Raw genomic sequence first — 19,860 nt, 5'->3', positions numbered from 1 at the left:
GTATTGGTATTAATTCTTCTTTAAAGGTTTTGTAAAACTCCGCTGTATACCCATCTGGTCCTGGGCTTTTCTTGGTTGGTAGTCTTTTGATGGCTTCTTCAATTTCATCCATTGATATTGGTCTGTTCAAATTGTGTGTATCCTCCTGACTCAGTCTGGGCAAATCATATGACTTAAGAAATTTATCGATGTCTTCACTGTCTTCTATTTTATTGGAATATAGGTTTTCAAAATAATTTCTAATTGTCTTCTGTATTTCTGTAGCATCTGTTGTGATATTGCCTTTTTCATCCCGTATGTTAGTAATTTGAGTTCTCTCTCTTCAACAGTTCATAAATTTCATATAACTTTATTACAGTATTTTCCCCATTTTTTTTAAATTAGTGGTTCTTAATCTCTTACTGGGCCAAGAAATAAATAAAACTTTGTAAATAAAACTTTGTTATATATATGTATAGGAAAAAACTTAAAATATATAGTATTTGGAACTGTCATGGTTTCAGGCATCCACTGGGAGTCTTGCAGTGTGTCCCTTATGGATAAGGGAAGACTACCATGTCCATCTAGTCAGAAACCCACATCAAAAACAACTTCTTTGCACTGACATATTGTGGAATTATGGTGATCTTTGTTCTAAGCATTAGGTTTCAGATAAATTTAGTAGTTGGAACTAAGAATTCTAATATAGGTTGCTGCTGGCAAGGGTAAAATTTCTTACACGGTTGTTTTTCTTTGGCTCTTTTGATGTACATATGCCTTTCAACTGACAAGTACAAATGAAAAAAAAAAAAAAAGCCCAGGACTACTTTAATTTTCAGGAAAGCATGTTCATACACCTTTACCAAGTTAGCCATCAGCTGACAGGCTGATGAGTGAATGTCTTTCCTCAGTTAACTTCTTGAGAGTTGGCATGTGAAATGTTTTCCTTGTGCCAGTATTTAGTGTCTTGAGAATTAGCATCTTCCTAGGTTAGTTGAAAGGGCATTTGGCTAAGGATGAGGTTCTAGTTCTAGGTCTACCATGAAACTGGTTTGGAAACATGAGACAAATCCATTCAATTTATTTTAGTCCTTTGGTCTCCCCATCTATAAAACACCTATACTGTGGGGTAGTTCTAAGATTAAAGTGAACAACTTAAAAGAAAAAAAAAAAAGGAATCTTAACATTTCACAGGGATAATGGTAATAGTATTCATTACCCCACTGACACATCAAGGGTGATTGATTGTTCTTATACATACAATATGTTCCCTGGGATGGTATGACCAAATGCATTTTCAGGCTTTTCATTTGACTTGAGCCTTTCAAAGACTCATTGTTTATTTTTACATTTGATGTACTTCTGCAGCTTGTTTTTGAGGCAAACTTATTATATAAGTTAAGTTCAACAATTAAAAAGTTAAAGTTATTTGTATTAAAAAACACATAAAGACATTTTAGTCAAAAGTGAACCAGATTCTTAGACTGGAGCTTTAATCTTTTGCTTTTTCATGAATAATCGTTTTATAAATGCCATAGCTGCAGTAAAGAAACCATTGATTTGTTTCCAATTCCTAGGTTTGGATGGAATAAATTCATTGGAAAAACTAAGGAAAGCTGACTCACTTCCTTTTTGGGGAAGTGAAAAAATAAATTTAGTTGAAAGTTTGTTTTACCCATTTTCTTGATATGTATTTCTTTAAATTTATTTAGTTACTATGAATGAATATAACCAGTTTTCCCAGAAAGCCAAAAGTGAAATGTTAATTGTTAATTGTTTTGATTCAGATTTATGTATTGGACTGAATGGGGTGGAAAACCTAAGATTGATAGAGCTGCTATGGATGGAAGTGAACGTACTACATTAGTTCCAAATGTGGGGCGGGCAAATGGCCTAACTATTGATTATGCTAAAAGGAGGCTTTATTGGACAGACCTGGACACCAACTTAATAGAATCTTCCAATATGCTTGGTAAGCTTTACTACTTTTTACTGGGATAGTATATTCTTCACACAAATATCAGTGACAGCTATTCATTATTGGTTAGACAACTTCATATAGATGTTTAGCTGCTTTCTCTGTTCTGGAGTTGTATCATTATTAATAGTAACTACTGGGATTCATATCTACTTCATATGCAAAAATTTCACTATTGTTAGGTTTGTAATAACATTTATAAATCCCTCTAGTCCTGAAGTAAATTTTTATACCAGTAAAAAATAATAATAAATATAATTATTATACATAATTAAAATAGACCATTCATGGGGCTATGGTTGTAGCTCAGTGATAGAGCGCTTGCCTCACATGTGTAAGGCACTAGGTTCTATCCTCAACACCAAATAAAAATAAAATAAATTTTTTTAGTTGTAGGTTAGTTGAAAGGGCATTTGGCAAAGGATGAGGTTCTAGTTCTAGGTCTACCATGAAACTGGTTTGGAAACATGAGACAAATCCATTCAATTTCTAAAAATTGTGTTCACCTATAACTAAAAAAAAAAAACCACTCAGAGGAATTTAAACAGTTATTTATAGTAGGAATACGAGTTTGAGACATGGGGTCAGACTACAAATAGATTAATTTCAGAGAACCAGTCTGGTTTTAGAGTTACTTTCAAATGAATTGTTCTGTTTTATTATAATGTAATGTTTTACATATTAATATTTTTTTGTGGGGGGGGAGACAACAAGATGCTTGTATTTTCACATATTTCATCCTTGTGCATCTCCCCTGTCTACTGCCTTTCCAAAAATAGGACTCAACCGTGAAGTTATAGCGGATGACTTGCCTCATCCTTTTGGCTTAACTCAGTACCAAGATTACATCTACTGGACGGACTGGAGCCGACGCAGCATTGAACGTGCCAACAAAACCAGTGGCCAAAACCGCACCATCATTCAGGGCCATTTGGATTATGTGATGGACATCCTCGTCTTTCACTCTTCTCGGCAGGCAGGGTGGAATGAGTGTGCTTCCAGCAACGGGCACTGCTCCCACCTCTGCTTAGCTGTGCCGGTTGGAGGTTTTGTTTGTGGATGCCCTGCCCACTACTCCTTGAATACTGATAATAAAACTTGTAGTGGTAAGCAGCATTTTGAAAATACTTTGTCTTTTTCTAGGGTAAATAGTTGTGGATGTCAAGTTGGTCATCTGTTTAATTAAGGGGAAGGCCAGAGGGAGGGTGGATACAAATTTTTGTCACTTATTTGATGATAGCAACTTGATATTGTAGAAAGACTAAGTCTTTTACCTTTGGACATTAATGTTTAGTGTAAAATGTACATAATTTCTGAGAGGCATGCATGCATGCATGTTTGTACATAATTCATATTTATTCATTATTAAGGAAGGGAAGAACAGAACAAATAGTACACAAACAGAATCCCAAAACATAAACTCCTGTTCTTTAAAGTGTATAGAATAGGACAAACAAAGATTTAATTGCATATGAGGCCAGGAAGAAAATGCATATGACAAAATTTAACCCAGTATTACAACATAGTCAATAGATGGGAAACTAGAGAGCACATGTTCTCCAAACATAGTGAATGGTGCTGCTTAATTCCCGCTGGTGTTCTTATCTATTAAAAAATCTAGTCTTTTGGGTCTTTTCATTTTTAAGTATTGGCAAGTAATTCACAATAAACATTATACACATGCAGTGCTAACAGCATAGTGTATAGAAGAACATTTGGCTAGGGTAAACTTGGTGTATGACTTAATTATGTATGAAAGCCCATGTCTTAATAGGCAGACATGAAAAAATTGGTATGTCTGATCAAGAAATGGGTAGAGGTCAGAAAGTAGATTCATAGGAGACAGAGGGTATGTGCTAATATGGGAGAAAATAAGGAACTTGTTACAAGATACTGATATAATTAACTACTTTGTTCTATGTCTGAGAAAATGTATCAGAAATCACACAGGCAAAGATTTAATCTATTCTGATAAAGAATTCAATTGTGAAAGAGAATGCAGCCATATAGTTTAATGATTAAGAGAATATATTTTTGAATCTGTCACAATTAGTGTTTTACTTTACACAAGTAACAAATTTTTTAAAGTCTTAATTTTTCTCATTTTAAAAATGGGGATAATAATAAATACCTTATAGGGTTGTTATATAGATTAAATAAGATACATGCTCTGATTCCTGGGAAGAAGAAAGGGTAGCCTGGAAGTCAAGAATAGCATGGTAATTCAGGTAGACTTAGACTGTGGTGGTGGCTATGGTAAGGAGAGATTTGATGGTCTCAGGGTATACTTTGGAGCTAGAATGAATAGAACTTAGGGTTCTATTCGAAAAGAAAAGAGAAGAAGCAAAGATGACATCTCAGGTGTCACTTTTGATGGACTATGAAAAGATGAGATTAAAGGTATGAATTTTTTAATTGCCAGGTATATTTAAAATGAATGAGATTACCACCTAGGGAGAAGGTAATTTTTCTATAAAGGACCAAATTGTAAATATTTTAGACTTTGTGGGTGTGTAGGCTCTGTCATACCAACTCAGTTCTGCCCATCTATCCACTATAGCTTGAAACCAGCAATGAACAATACATTTTTTAAGTGGGCATGATTAAATTTCAGTAAAACTTTATTACCAAAAAAAGAAAAAAAGAAGAAAGCATGCTATATTGGTTTATAGGCCATAGTTTGCCTGTTTCTGGTGGAGAGGGAAAAAAAGGATCTGGTAACCTATGGAACTCTGGTTCAGAAGGGAGAGTTTGTAGAGGACACTGAAAAGTTGCAGAGGTAAGAAGAAAAGCAGGGGAGAATTGAGGCACTGAAGAGAAGAGTTAAAGTTGTTTTTTAAGGACCATTGACTACTGCAGAGAGGTTGAATACGTTGATATTTAAAATAGTATCTATTTGAGTTTTGGGTAAGATTATTATTAGTAACCCTCAAGAGAATGATTTCAGGGAATTAATGGTAAAATGCAGATTTGAGTAGTTTAAAAAATTAATGAAAGAAAAAGGAAGAGGCAGAAGTATTTACAGACATCTCTTTGAAGAAATCTGGCTTTGAATGGAAGAAGAAATTAGTCTTGTAGTTGCTTATGCCCAGGCTTGTTGGTTATTGGGTAAGGGCCATGAGAAATCACTGCTGAATGTCCCTAAAATCTGTTGACTGCCTTTCTGAGACATGTAAGCAGTGTTTCAAGAGATTTATTGTGTACTCTTTTTGGGGGGAGGGGTACTGGTTATTGAACCTAGGGGCGCTTAACCATTGAGCCACTCCCTAGCCCTTTTGTATATTTTCTTTATAGACAGGGTCATGCTTAGTTGCTTAGGACCTAGCTAAATTGCTGAGGCTGGCTTTGAAATCATCACTCCTGCCCCAGCCTCCCGAGCCACTGGGATTACAGGTGTGCTCCACCTTGCCCTGCTGTGTGCTCTTTTCATAGTGAGTACTATTTAATTTTTGTGTAGAAATATATTAGATTCTAGGGCATATTATAAGAGAAGTTTAGCACAATGTTCTTGCCCTCCAAAATTTCTAACATTGTGTCCTTTGCTCTTTGACCTGTTTTAAAATCTAAATCAGACTACCTTGTTTCTGTACTCAAATCTTGCAGTGCTCCCCATTTTACACAGAGTAAAAACCTAGCTCTTATAAGGGCTGGTGAGTCCTGCATACCTAATCTATGCCCTTTCTTTATAACCTCTGAATGAAAAGGCAAGATAGGTTCTACAAAAACACAAGTGCTTTTCTCTCAACTGCTTTATGGCTTTGGAAAAATTATTTAACTTTCTTTTTTTTTTTTAAGAGAGAGTGAGAGAGAGAGGAGAGAGAGAAGAGAGAGAATTTAACATTTATTTTTCAGTTATCGGCAGACACAACATCTTTGTTTGTATGTGGTGCTGAGGATCAAACCCGGGCCACACGCATGCCAGGCGAGCGCGCTACCGCTTGAGCCACATCCCCAGCCCCAATTATTTAATTTTCTGAACCTTGATTTGGTCACCTGTAAAAAGGAAATCTTGGGAATTATTAAATAACAGTATGATATACCTGTGAAACATGTTGGAGGCCCTTGATAGTTTTTTTTTCCCTCTTTTCCTCCTCTCAAACAATTTTATTTTCTTACTTTAAAAATTAAGGTTGTAGAGGCTGGGACTATAGCTCAGTGGTAGAGCACTTGCCTTGCATGTGTAAGGTGCTGGGTTCAATCCTCAGCACCACATAAAAATAAATAAGTAAATAAAGATATTGTACCAACTACAACTAAAAAATATTTTTTAAAAAATCAAGGCTGCAGGGCTTTCCTTGTCATCAAATGTGTGTTTCTTCATTTATTTCTTCAGTGAATATTTATTTAATATCTAATTCATACTGGACATTATTTTAGTCAATGGAAAACACAACAGTGAACGAAATAGACATAAATTCCTGCCCTCACAGAACTTACCACTCTGACAAATAATGAGCTAAATAAATTGTATCAGTGTTAAATGGTGACAAATATTATGTAGAAATATTACAAGGAAGAAAGGGTGGTGGCAGCAGAGTTGATTGTTAAATAAGATGATCAGAAGAGTCCTTACTGAAAAGTGACATTTATGTCAGAACAAGTAAGGAAGTGAATTATAGAGATACCTGGGAGAAGACCAGTCAAGTCAAAGGGGAGAGCAGATGCGAAAGTCCTGGGAGGAACAAGTCTAACACAATACAAGAACGTTTAAGATGCTAGTGTTGCTAGAGCAGAGTGAATAAAAAGATTAAGTGAGATGAAATAGGGAGCCAAATTGTGCAGCCCCTTTTTTAGTACTGAAGTGGCCTCAATGGCACCTTTGTGCAGATTGGGAAAAGATGTTTCCTCTGGGCAGACTTGATCCTACTGGTGCATGACTTGGCTAATGAAAGTGTGTGCTGAATTTCAGTTCCTGCTCAGTGCCCTTGGCATGCACAAATGGCATAGTCATATGTGGTGGGTTTTACTTTGTAGTTTATTCTGTTCTCATCTAAGAGCAGCACTTTCCTTTAAGGTACAAGTAAATATTGGTGCCTTCAACACATCCTATTCTACTACTGCATGTTGCTGTCTTTGTTGTGGGAATGGAAGATTCAGACAACATGCTTGTATAATTTTTAAAGCAGCAATTGTGCAAGAGATGGGGGATTTGTGTTTAGAGTTTACATAAGTTAGAATGGATTTAGTCTTTAAAAATGCCATATTCTGTGTCATTGCAAGCCCCAACTCATGGTAAAATAAGTCAGAACATTAGTTGAGTTTTAGAAATAGTGTAACCATTTATAATTGTAAATGTCTTTTGAGTAGACTTTTTGAAACAAGCATTTTCTTGGAGTTACAATTGACTTCATCTTAACTTGCAATTCTAGAACAAGATCTGCACCCAATTGTGAAATCTTATTGAAGGTTAAAACTTGTCTTGGGGGAGGGGAAGAAATCCTACTAGAAGCCAACTGTATATTTGATAAATTGTTTCCCAGATAGGAAAATTTGGGAACTAAGATTATGGGGTCTTTCTGCTAAGTCTCATTTTCTTAGTATCTACATAGTGCTTATGCCGTTGGAAACTTATCAATTTACAGTCTTTTTTTCTTTAAATTTACTAAGAATGTTACTGACAAAAATCAGTCCTTAAAAAAAGTTGTAGGAGACTTTGCAGCTACTTTATGTGAAATGTTCTTAAGGCCTGGACTCTTATTACAGTTGTTAAAAGTTAAATAAATACATGATGGGCTCCATAATGTAGAATTCTAGTAGATCGTTGACATCCTTTCTAAAGCTTCTGAACTAAATATGGACTTTTAATTAATGAAGAACTTAAATGAAGCAGAATTTCATTGTTGTGAATATCAAGTTTTTTGTGAGTGCAAATGAATTCCTTTGGGGTTTAAGTCAATATACATATGAGTGTGAATGTAAAGTAATCCAGAGAACCACAAGTAGTGGAGCTGTAAACAATGGGACATAGATTAAAATAGGCCCTTAGTTCTGACTTGGTTCTTTTTGGGATTTTTTGTTTGTTTGAAGTCAATACTTTTTATTTAAGGAATTTCCCAGGGTGATTGTTTTGTTGTACATCTCAAAGATCCCTTTTTAGAAGAACTGATGCTTAATTTAGTTGTCCCATCAGCCCACAATTCTTTGGCAGGGAATGGGGGGGCTTCTATTTCCACTTGAATTATGCACATATTGATAATGATTTCAGGATTCTTCATCTAAGATATTTGGGATCTAATTTTTTCAAGTAATTGATTTTAGGATCACTTTGGAATAAATGGATCTGTCTGGTTCTCAGTTGCTGCAACTTCTCTAAACATCAGTGAGTTCAAATCATATTCATTCCTATTATCACCCTCAGGAATGTCAATATGACAGTTAAACAAACATGATCCAAACACAGTTAAGATATATCTTCAACTCCACATATCATTTTTTGAGGATAGAAGCTTTTAAGAAAGAAGCCATTTTCTTATATCAGTATGAAAATTGGAATATTGAATCAATGTATCTGAGATTTCTTTCATGACTTGTTCTTTTTGTCAACTTGTCTTAAAACCAGCCTTTTTAGTTATTAGTATCCCATCACTATAAGCTATCTTAGGTATGACATTTCTGCTTGCGTATCCAAACTCATACTGAACAATGAGTTCTGGATTGCAAAGGGGTGTTTTTTTTTTGTTTTTTTTTTTTTTTAATGTTTGTATTTCTGAGAAGGACAAAATTCTACTGGATTTAGGTGATGACTGGAAACCGAGAGAATGGAATATAATTATGGAATTTATATATATACACACACACACACACACACACAAACAGTGGTATTCTCATCTGATTTCACTTTCCAATGTTTCAGATATCTTACCTGCCATTTAGAAATATTAAATGGGACATCCTAGAATTTATAAATTTTAAATTCCATGTAGTTCTAAGAAGCATGATGAAGTCATTTTCATCCTGCTTAGAATGTGAATTCCTTTGTCCAACATGTCCATGCTGTATATGCTACCTTGCCTGTTAGTCACTTAGTAGTCATCTCTGTAATCAGATCATTTGTCACTTAGTACTGCAGTGCTTATATTCAAGTTGTACTTATTTTAATTAATAATGGCCCCCAAACATGAAAGTAGTGATGCTGGCAATTTTTAATAAAATTATATAGTATTATAAAAGAATATTATTTAATAAAAATATATTATTATAATTATTCTGATAATATTCTATTCTTATTGTCAATCTCTTACTGTGCCAAATTTATGCATTAATTAATAATAGGTAGGTGTGTGTATATAGGATTCAATACTGTCTGTGTTTGAGGTATCCACTGGGAGTCTTGGAATTCATCTCCCACTAATAAGGGGAGACAGCTGTATTTTAGTGAGGATTTAAAAATGCTACTAGATTTTGTAGTTGTTATCACTGGCATTCTTTTCTAGATGTTTTCCTATGATAAAAGTGATTACATAATAACCAGAAGCCTAGTCCTTGGGAAAGGGAAGTGTTTGCAATGTATTTTCCCAGTTCATGAATTTAGGGAATCAACTTAGCATCAAAGGAGAATTTTATTTTAGTGAAAATATAAATGTAAGGTTTCTTTTGAGGATTAAAAATAAAGAATGTGGGGCTGGGGTTATGGCTCAGTGTTAACGCACTTGCCTAGCATGAATGAAGCACTGGGTTCGATTCTCAGAATCACATTTAAACAAAGGTCCATCAATAACTAATAAAAAAATTTTATTTATTTTTTTTTAAAGAGAGAGAGAGAGAGAATTTTTAATATTTATTTCTTAGTTCTCGGCGGACACAACATCTTTGTTGGTATGTGGTGCTGAGGATCGAACCCGGGCCGCACGCATGCCAGGCGAGTGCGCTACCGCTTGAGCCACATCCCCAGCCCGATAAAAAAATTTTAAAAAAAGAATGTGAAGTGTCTATATTATTAATTTTGGGATAATTTTTATCTGCCTTTTCTCCCTGCAGCCATTATATACACTACAAAGCAAAATAAAGTCTATATCTGCATTTCATGAAGTTTTGTCTAATTCTTGTTAATCTAAGTTTATTAATGCTACTAATAATAATTGATAATAATAAACAATAGCTATTTGTACTTTTATATCCTGGCTTCCAGTTTTTAAAGTGTTTTCATTTCTGTGATAGAATTTTTATAGCAACTCAATGAGAAGGGCAAGGTGGCTATTATCTTTATTTTACAGTTGGATAAAATTTGATCAAGAGGAGGGTCAGTGACTTAGTAATCAATGATTAGATAATGAACAGTCTGAATCTAAAATAATAATGAAGATTCTTTTTTGACCTATGGAGGCCCAGGTTTTCGGCCACACACACACACAAGAATAGGTTAAGGAGGAATAGAGTTATTCACCTGATGGACTAGAATTAAGTTTACGTTTATTAAATGTTTCATTGAAATCTCCTATGATATCTGTGATAGAAGAAGAAAAGTAGATTATGTCACTGGGTAACTGGTTTGGTAACCAGAGTGCTCATCATTGTCGCTCTGAAGAGAGTTTTGGATTGCATATTCTGAATCCTGCTATGTCTGTCTGTATTGTACGCAGGAAATAATATACAATAGTCTAGTCAAATATTTGAGTAATGCAAGACTCAGAATAACTATATTTTGGATTTGCTCTTTTCTTTTTTTAAGCCCCTACCACCTTCCTGCTCTTCAGTCAAAAGAGTGCTATCAATCGCATGGTGATTGATGAACAACAGAGTCCTGACATCATCCTTCCCATCCATAGCCTTCGAAATGTCCGGGCCATTGACTATGACCCCCTGGACAAGCAGCTATATTGGATTGACTCACGACAAAACATGATCCGAAAGGCTCAAGAAGATGGAAGCCAGGTAATTCAGGGTCCGTTAATTTCTCCCCTCCCCTTCCTTCTCCTCTTTCTCTTCCCTCTCTCCTCCTTTTCTCTTTTTCTTTCTTTTATTTTCCCTCTCTCCCTTTCATCTGTCCATCCATCAGTCTTTCTGTCTTTTTTTCTTATACTGGAGATTGAACTCAGGACCTCACACATGTTAGGCAAGGGCTCTTGAGCTATGTCACCAGCCCTTTTAATTTGAAACAGGACCTTGCTAAGTTGGTGAGGCTGGCCTTGAACTTGTGAGCCTTCTGTCTGAGCCTCCCAAGTAGCTGGAATTAACAGGAGTGTGCCACCATACTTAGCCGGGCTCAGTTCAAAATCCATTTCTTCTGACTGGTAATTGGACTAACCAATTATACTATTTTACTTGGTTCTTGCCACAGAGAGAGAGAGACAGAGACAGAGACTGAAATTCTGAACCTAGTAACTCTCTTTTATTCCTGATGATTTTTCTGAGTGAACAATTACTTGACAGTGGTATTGGGATGGAAATTATATTAGGAGAACTTAAGCTCACGTATCAGTAATGACTGTCACTGCTACCCACATCCATTTATATAGTTTTTTTTTCTTATGATTTCATTTGTGTGGAATGTTAGAAGTTTTGAAGTCAAATAGGCCTTAGTTCTGATCCAAGCTTTCTCCTTCCCTGGGAATCTCATAAATTTTTTTAACTGAAAAAAATGCAAAGTTACATAGTGCTTACCTTTATATGATAGGGACTTGACAAATAAGTGTTACATTACTAATTACCTATTATTTAAAAGGTTCAGAGGACAACATATATAGCATAATTTTGTAAAATTTAAAACATCTAGGATGTGCTGTTGATCAAATATTTTTTGGTAAATATTATTTAGTGACTATGAGATGGGAATGAGAATATTGTCAGTCTTACTTATGCCTACACACTAGTCATGGATTTATATACCACTCTAATACTTAACTTCCTTGCGTTCTGTGACCAGTCAGGGTTAGACTGGAATTACAATACATATAACTATTGTCTTCCTTATAGCAGTGATGTTAAATTGAATTTTGAATGTACTAAAATATAGGAGGATTAAATTACTAATTTTTGTTACATCTTTTCAAACAGTTAAGAACAAGATGGTAATATATTTAGAGCTACGGAAAGATCATTTAGGGGTGAGGTTATAGTTGTGTATTCTATATACACTTTATACTGGGTAGGACAGAATTAATGATTGATAACTAGTAGATAGAAGTTATGGTTATTATATAGCCAAGGACATTGCAAATAAATTAAATAACCTCATTAAGGAATGTTAATAGTAAAGTCCTAGTAAAGGAAATGTACTTTATTCAGATGGATAAATCTTCCTATGATTGACTTTGTTAAAAAGTATATATTTATTTTATTTATTTGGAGGTGAGTTTCTGGATTAGAGAAAGAGATGATTGATAGAGTTGGTTTGTAGCCCTGACTAGCGTTATCATTTCTAGAGCAGTTTCTAAACTCTTTAGACATTGGGGGCCAGATAAATCTTTGTTGTGGGGGCTATCCTACATGTTGTAGGATGTTTAACAGCATCCTTTGCCTCTACTCACTATATTGCCAATAACATCACCATAGATGTGACAACCAAAAATGTTTCCAAACATTGCCAAATGTCTGTAGGGACAGAATTTATCCCTGGTTGAGAACCATTGCTCTAAAGGTATTTCTAGGGTGTGGTTCTAGCCTGTAAGTCTACAGTTTGCTGAAGGTTGCTGTTACTTTCTTCCTTCTGTCTCTAATCAAGGCATCATTAGGTTCTTGGAGCAACTAATCTATCCTCGGCTCCCTCTTCTGCCCTAGGCCATAACAATCCCACAGAATATTTGAGATGCATGTTAATAAAGAAGTGCATTATCTATAAAAAATAGTATAAGTAAAAAAAGCTCCCAGAGACTTGAGAGCTCCTTCTCAGGTGTGTAACCACATAGGCGGAAGCATTATGAGTAGATACCTCAGGGCTATTTGTTACGGAGTCTTTAACTTTCTGTGTGTGACTTTTTCTTTCCTTAGGGCTTTACTGTCGTTGTGAGCTCAGTTCCGAATCAGAACCTAGAAATACAGCCCTATGACCTCAGCATTGATATTTATAGCCGGTACATCTATTGGACTTGTGAGGCTACCAATGTCATTAATGTGACCAGATTAGATGGAAGATCAATTGGAGTGGTGCTGAAAGGCGAGCAAGACAGACCTCGAGCCATTGTGGTAAACCCAGAGAAAGGGTATGTTACTAAAGTGGCATTCAGATATATTTGCATCTGAGACCCTTCTCAATCTTCCTTTTCAGTTCTTTATTTATCTTTTAAATATTCTGTGCTCCTGTGAACAGCTCATTATTCTCTGTCCACTTGCCCATGCATTTTCTTAACAGCTTTCTTATATTTTCTTTGATTTCACTGCCTAGAATTTCCTTTCTTGGTTTAGTTCTAAATTTGATCCATACCTTCAGGACCATTTCAGCTCCTGTTTCCTCCATGAAGTTTTCCTTGGTCTTTCTACCTCCTGCCAGATGTGATTCTCCTCTGTCCTAGATACCCAGTGCTCTGTGTCTGTTCCTCTCTATTCATATTTAATTCTTTTCAGTTTGTCTTCTACTTAACTATTTTTCAGTTGTATATTTCTTATTGGACCGTAGACTCCTTTATGACAAAAATTAATGTTTTTTTTTTCACTTAATACAGAGCTTTGCATTTAATAAATATTCAGTACTCAACTGCATCTGAATGAAAGATAAGGAATTCAGCAGGGAAAGTAGCTTATTTAAAAAGAATTACAGGAAAGGGATGAAACCTATAAGTTAATATAAGAAATGATTAATATATAACTTATTTTTAGTTATTAATAGGAAAGGAACTTAAAATTTTATGTCCAGTTTTCTCTGGCCACTGATTTCTTCTTTATTGTAGTATTCTGAAAACATTGGCATACTGTATCTAATACTCTTATATTCAAATCTATGAAAGTTAATTCCCTATGAAATTGTGTATGCTCTTTTTTACTTCTATGAAAGGAGAAGTATACCAAGACCTTTTTTAATATTAAATTTTAGGGGGGAGGGAGAAATGGGGAAAGGTGAATCAGTGAATACTAAGTTGTAGTTAGATCAATATTTTTTAAAAAGCTAGAAAAAAGAATTTTGAATGATAATTAAGATAGTTATACTGGGTTATGCATGTATACATGTATTCAAACATCATATGTTACTCCATTAATATGTACAGTTTTTATTAGTTTAAAAGTAAATTAGGGGGCTGTGGTTGTGACTCAGTGGTAGAGTACTTGCCTGGCATGTGTGAGGTACTGGATTTGATCCTTGGTGCCACATAAAAATAAATAAAATAAAGGTATTGTGTTCATCTACAACTAAAAAAAATTAAAAAAATAAATTAAAACAGATTTAAAGATATCTAAAAGATATTAGTTGACCTTCATTTATCTTCTTTTTTTTATATAGAGATGGGAATCAGACCCAAGAGCTTTATGCTAGTAGGCAAGCACTCTACCACTGAGCTACATCCCCAATGCCATCTCTATTTGTCTTAATCATTAAGAATATTCTTATTTTACATGGTTTCTTACTTTGATAACTTCTTATTTTCTTCTAATTACTCTTCAGGTATATGTACTTCACCAATCTTCAGGAAAGATCTCCTAAAATTGAACGGGCTGCTTTGGATGGAACGGAACGAGAGGTCCTCTTTTTCAGTGGCTTAAGTAAACCAGTTGCCTTAGCTCTTGATAGCAGGTTGGGCAAGCTCTTTTGGGCTGACTCAGATCTCCGGCGAATTGAAAGCAGTGATCTGTCAGGTACTTAAGAAGTGTATTTCCCTATTTTGATTTGAGTTTTTAAGATGGTTTGTTAGTAGCATTTGTATTTTTCTTGCATTGTATTTCTGATAGATTTATTTGTAGTTTTATCTTCTATAGTATACACCAAGTTGGTTGGATAAAAGCTTTTTCTTTTACTATCTAATTATTTGCCAGTTTTCTTGATAGGGTAGTAGTATATTTCTAATGTATCTTTCTTTTCTCTTAGTTGTTCTCCTCTAGTTCATGTTCTCATCATCTGATTGATGGTCTCCCCGCTAGATTTTCCTTGAAAAAGTATGTGTGGGGCTGGGATTGTGGCTCAGCAGTAGAGCACTTGCCTAGCACAGGTGGGACCTGGGTTCAATTCTCAGCACCACATAAAAATAAAAGCATTGTGTTGTGTCCGTCTACACCTAAAAAAATAAATATTAAAAAAATAAGCAACCGTTGTTACCAGTTTCTTATGTATTCTTCCTGAAATATGCTGTGTACCCACAAGAAAGTACAGTTATGCACTCTATCCTCGCTGTCCTTTAAAAAAAAAAAGTGTGTGTGTGTGTGTGTATGTATCCATATATATAAATAAACATCCATGAACATAATTTTTTATATATACAAACATAATAATCTAAAATGTGGTTTTCTTGTTTTGTTTTGGGTGTTACTGGGGATTGAACCCAGGGCCTCACACATGCTAGGCAAGTGCTCTACCACTGAGCTACATCTCCAGCCCTTTTTATTTTATTTTGAGACAGGGTCTCACTCAGTTATTCAGGCTGGCCTTGAACTTGGTTTTCTCCTGCCGCTGCCTCCTGAGTAGCAGAAATTACAGGTGTTTACCATTGCTCCCAGCCAGAAGTATGGTTACAAATGTCATCAATATACTCTAAAAATCTTCAGGACAGTCTCATAACCTACAGGAGAAAGGTCCAGATGTACACTTAATTTGGTATAAATTGATATTTGCCTTTTACAAACTTAACTTGACCTTTACATTATATTTTAACCAAATTAAATCATTCTTTACTTTTAAGGTATACTTTAATTTCTCATTTCTCTGTAGTCCTCTATGATCATATTTACTTCATCTACCCTAATTTCTTATATCTTAACATTTTATGCAACCTTACTAGTGATTAGGGAAATTAATTTAAAATAATACACTTTGTCTATCAGAGTGACAAAAATTTGTTAAAGTTGATTGTAGTTAACATTGGCCAGAATGCTAGAAAATAACATATTCTCAAATGGTTTAGTGAAAATGGGAATAGGTAGAACCTTATGGAGGGTAATTTGCCAATAATTATCAGCATTTAAAACAAGCATTCCTTTTGATTCCTGGCAGTTTCCTTTTTAAATGGGTGTCTTAGAGAAATATAAACCCAAGTGTACAGAGGCATTCATGAATACCATTTGTAATCATTTTTCATGGAGGAACATTCTACTATATCAGTGTATAGAATATTATAGTCCTTTAAAAGATTAAGGTAGATCTACGTGTACTGATGTAGAGGATGATTTTTAAAACAAATTACGCAACAGTGTTTATTAAGATCCAATTTTGTTTAGAATTTAAAACTATATAGTATGTATGCATGTACCCCCTGCCACACTCACACACTACACACACACACACACACACACACAAATATATATATATATATCAGTAAGAAATAAGGGCATGTCTATATGTTCACTTTGAAATATGTAAACAAATATATCTTAAGAAAGGTCTGGAATGTTTGCATATTAAAATGTGAAGAGTATTGTATTATATGAAATTTTTTATTTCTGAATACATTTATAATTAAAACAAAAGCAATAAATAAATAAAAAATTCTGGCCAGGTGTGTTGGCACATACCTGTAATCCCAGCAGTTCTGGAGGCAGAGGTAGGAGGATTGCAAGTTCAAAGCTAGCCTCAGCAACTTAGTGAGGCACTAAGGAGATGAGTGAAACTCTGTCTCAAAATAAAAAAAATTTTAAAAAGGACTTGGGGATGTGGTACAGAGGTTAAGTACCCCTGGTTTCAATCCCTGATATCAAAAAAACAAAATTCAAAACAATTTTGTCCTTTCTTTAGGTACCAGAGTCCCCCTTTGCTTTCTCTGATTCTGAGTATTCATATACATAGTTACACACGTGTTTTCACATGTCTGGCATGGTATATCCTTTCCCTGATCTGATTTTCCTATGTCTCTTATATTACCTCTGTTTTGTGTAATAATTGTTTATATCCACGTTTCAGCTCTTTTATTAGTATTGAAGATAGGTTCCCACACCCTTGCCTTTTCTTTCTCTTCTTTTATGATGTTTGGTTTTTGTTATTAAAGTAATGCATATCCAAGCTGGGCTCCGTGGCACACCCTTGCAATCCCAGCGGCTTGGGAGGCTGAGGCAGGAGAATCGCTAGTTCAAAGCCAACCTCAGCAAAAGCAAGGCACTAAGCAACTCAGTGAGACCCTGTCTCTAAAAAAAATACAAAGTAGGGCTGGGGATGCGGCTTAGTGGTCGGATGCCCCTGAGTTCAATCCTCAGTACAAAAAAAAAAAAGTAATATTAAATATTTTTATTAAAGAAAGTTTGGGGGCCTGGGGTTGTGGCTCAAGCGGTAACGCACTCGCCTGGCATGCGTGCAGCCCGGGTTCAATCCTCAGCACCACATACAAACAGATGTTGTGTCCGCCAAAAACTAAAAAATAAATATTAAAGAAATTTAAAAAAAAAAAGAAAGTTTGGGAAATAACTTCTGATAATCAAGAGATTATCTGATACACTATTATTATTAACTTTAGTCTTCAGTGAGTTAACTTCTATTTTCTTTTATTGTTTTTTCAAACATTTTTTATTGGTGCATTAGAGGTATACATAATGATGGTATTTGCACACAATATAACTTGGCTAATATCACCCCCCACACCCTTTCTGTTCCTTCTGTTCTCCTCCTTCTCTATCCCAGAGGTAACTTTTGATGTTTTTTTTTTTTTTTGCCATGCATGTTTTGAGGTGTTTGTGTTTATTTTACTATATATCTATATCTATCTATCTATACACACACACACACACACACACACACTTGTTTATTTTTTCATTTTGTAATATAAATAGTCCCATCATGTATTCTTTATAGGTTGCTTTTTTTTTTTCAGGAAAATTATGATTTTGAGATGATCCATGATTATCCACACCTCTGTTGTTTATTTTCAATGCTAAATAGCATTTTATTGTGTGACTTTATTCTGTTGTCTGTTTTGCTATTCAAACTGTCTAAAAAAAAATTTTTTTTTTTTTTTTTTTTGCCATAAAATACAGTGCTGCAAGGGATTGGGGGTTGCCTAGTGTAGGTGAGGCTGAATTCAATCCCTAGCACCAAAAAAAGGGAAAAAACAAAACAGTACTATAGTACATGTCCCTGTGCACACATGTAAACATTTCTCTAAGGCCTAATATTATTAGTGGAATTTCTAAAATATAATGTGTACATACATGTGTATGTGTATCTGTATATGTCTATTAACAGGTATAGATTAATCTCCAATGTGATTATATCAATTTGAAGTTTGTATTAGCAATATATGAGAGCTGCTACTCCAGAATCTGGTTATTGTCAGACTTACAGATTTTTTCCAGTCTAATAAATTTAAAAGATATATTACATTAATAAAAATTTTTATTATCCTGTTTCTGGTGAGGTTTAACAAAATCTCATGTTTTTATTGGTAATTCACATTTCTTTTATGAATTTGCTGTTCATAGCCTCTGCTCATTTTAATTTTCCCTTTTCTATTTTTTTGAGACAATATCTCCCTAAGTTTCTCTGGCTGGCCTTGAACTTGTAATCCTCCTGCCTCAGGCTCCAGAATTGCTGGTACTACAGACGTGCACCACTGTGCCCAGCTGCCATTTTTCTGTTTTAGATTTCTAGAAATTCTTTATGTATTCAAACTATTAATTTATTATTAGTAACATATGTATTGGAGAATTAGCATGTTTAATAAATTTAATCTTTTTATCCATGACCATGAGAATCCTTCCTTTATTTTGGTCTTTTTTAATAGCTTTTAGTACTTTTTCATAGTTTTTTTTTCTGTAGTGATCTTATACTTTACTTGCAGACATATAGGAGTCTTCTCTTACTTACAAGGAACCAAGTTTTTTTTTTTTTAATCTATTTGGCAAATTGGTTTTTCAACACCATTGACTAAATAATCCATCTTTTCTGTTCTGTTGTATAACTTTTATTATATATAAGATTCTTGTTTATCCACTAGTCTTGTCTTTTTAGTTCTGTTGCATGAATGTATTCTCTTGCATAGATCTACAGTCTTCCCCCTTCTCCTTAGAGGATATGTTCCATGATTCCCCAGTGGATGCCTGAAACTTGGATAGTACCAAACACCATGCTATTTATTTCCTATATGCCTTGTAGCATAGTCAGAGAGTACTAGAGTTAATCTCTCTTTCCATATTTTATGCCCTGTACTCCTTTACATCTTGTACTTTGGGACCACTATTAAGCAAAAGCAATGTTTTTTGAACATAAGCACTATGATACTGAGATAGTTTTATATAGAGATGACTACCAAGTGACTAAAGGTAGATAGCTTATATTGATAATGCTGAACTTTCTTGGCTATAAATATTTTTTTCTCCTATTATACATCTCTTTTTCTTCTGCTTTCTTGGAGAGCTTTTTAAATTTGTCACCCAACTTTCTTACTGAAAAAAACAAATTTTTAAAAATTTTTTAGTATCTTGTTTAATTTGCAAAGTCTGGTTTGTTTTTTTTCCCTCTGAGTGCTCTGCCCTCAAAGCATCCTGTTCTTTAGGGTTATAATGGCTAATTTATTTATTTTCTTCTGCTTTTAATTGTGTCTTTGTCTTTTATTTCAATTTTAAAATTAGTTTCAATTTTATTTTTTTAGTTGTCAATGGACTTTTATTTTATGTATTTTTATGTGGTGCTGAGGATTGAACCCAGTGCCTCACACGTGTTAGGCAAGCACTCTGCATCTGAGCTACAACCCCAGCCAGTTTCAATTTTAATACAGAGGTTTTCTTTAAATATTTGGTGATCCTTAGTTGTCTGTTTAATATTAAGCACCGAAAATGCTGACTTAGACTTGCAGATGCTTTGATTACAATTGCTTTCTTCTACAGGCCTGGAGTTCTAATGG

At 34.6% G+C, this 19,860-nt stretch overlaps 1 protein-coding gene across 1 annotated transcript in view; it reads left to right on the top strand.

The window, feature by feature from the left end:
• LRP6 (LDL receptor related protein 6) overlaps nt 1-19,860 on the top strand; it is a 186,384-nt gene that overhangs the window by 134,653 nt on the left and 31,871 nt on the right. Inside the window, exons 11-15 of the mRNA XM_081311482.1 lie at nt 1,767-1,951; nt 2,737-3,063; nt 10,626-10,828; nt 12,884-13,095; nt 14,490-14,680. Of these exons, the coding sequence (XP_081167608.1) occupies nt 1,767-1,951; nt 2,737-3,063; nt 10,626-10,828; nt 12,884-13,095; nt 14,490-14,680 (1,118 nt within the window). The remainder of the gene's footprint in view (nt 1-1,766; nt 1,952-2,736; nt 3,064-10,625; nt 10,829-12,883; nt 13,096-14,489; nt 14,681-19,860) is intronic.

This window comes from Spermophilus citellus, assembly GCF_964194105.1.
Source record: "Spermophilus citellus genome assembly, chromosome: 10".
NCBI classification, from domain to species: Eukaryota; Metazoa; Chordata; class Mammalia; order Rodentia; family Sciuridae; genus Spermophilus; species Spermophilus citellus.
The sequence above is the reverse complement of the archived record's forward strand: the minus strand, read 5'-3'. Positions and strand labels throughout refer to the sequence as shown.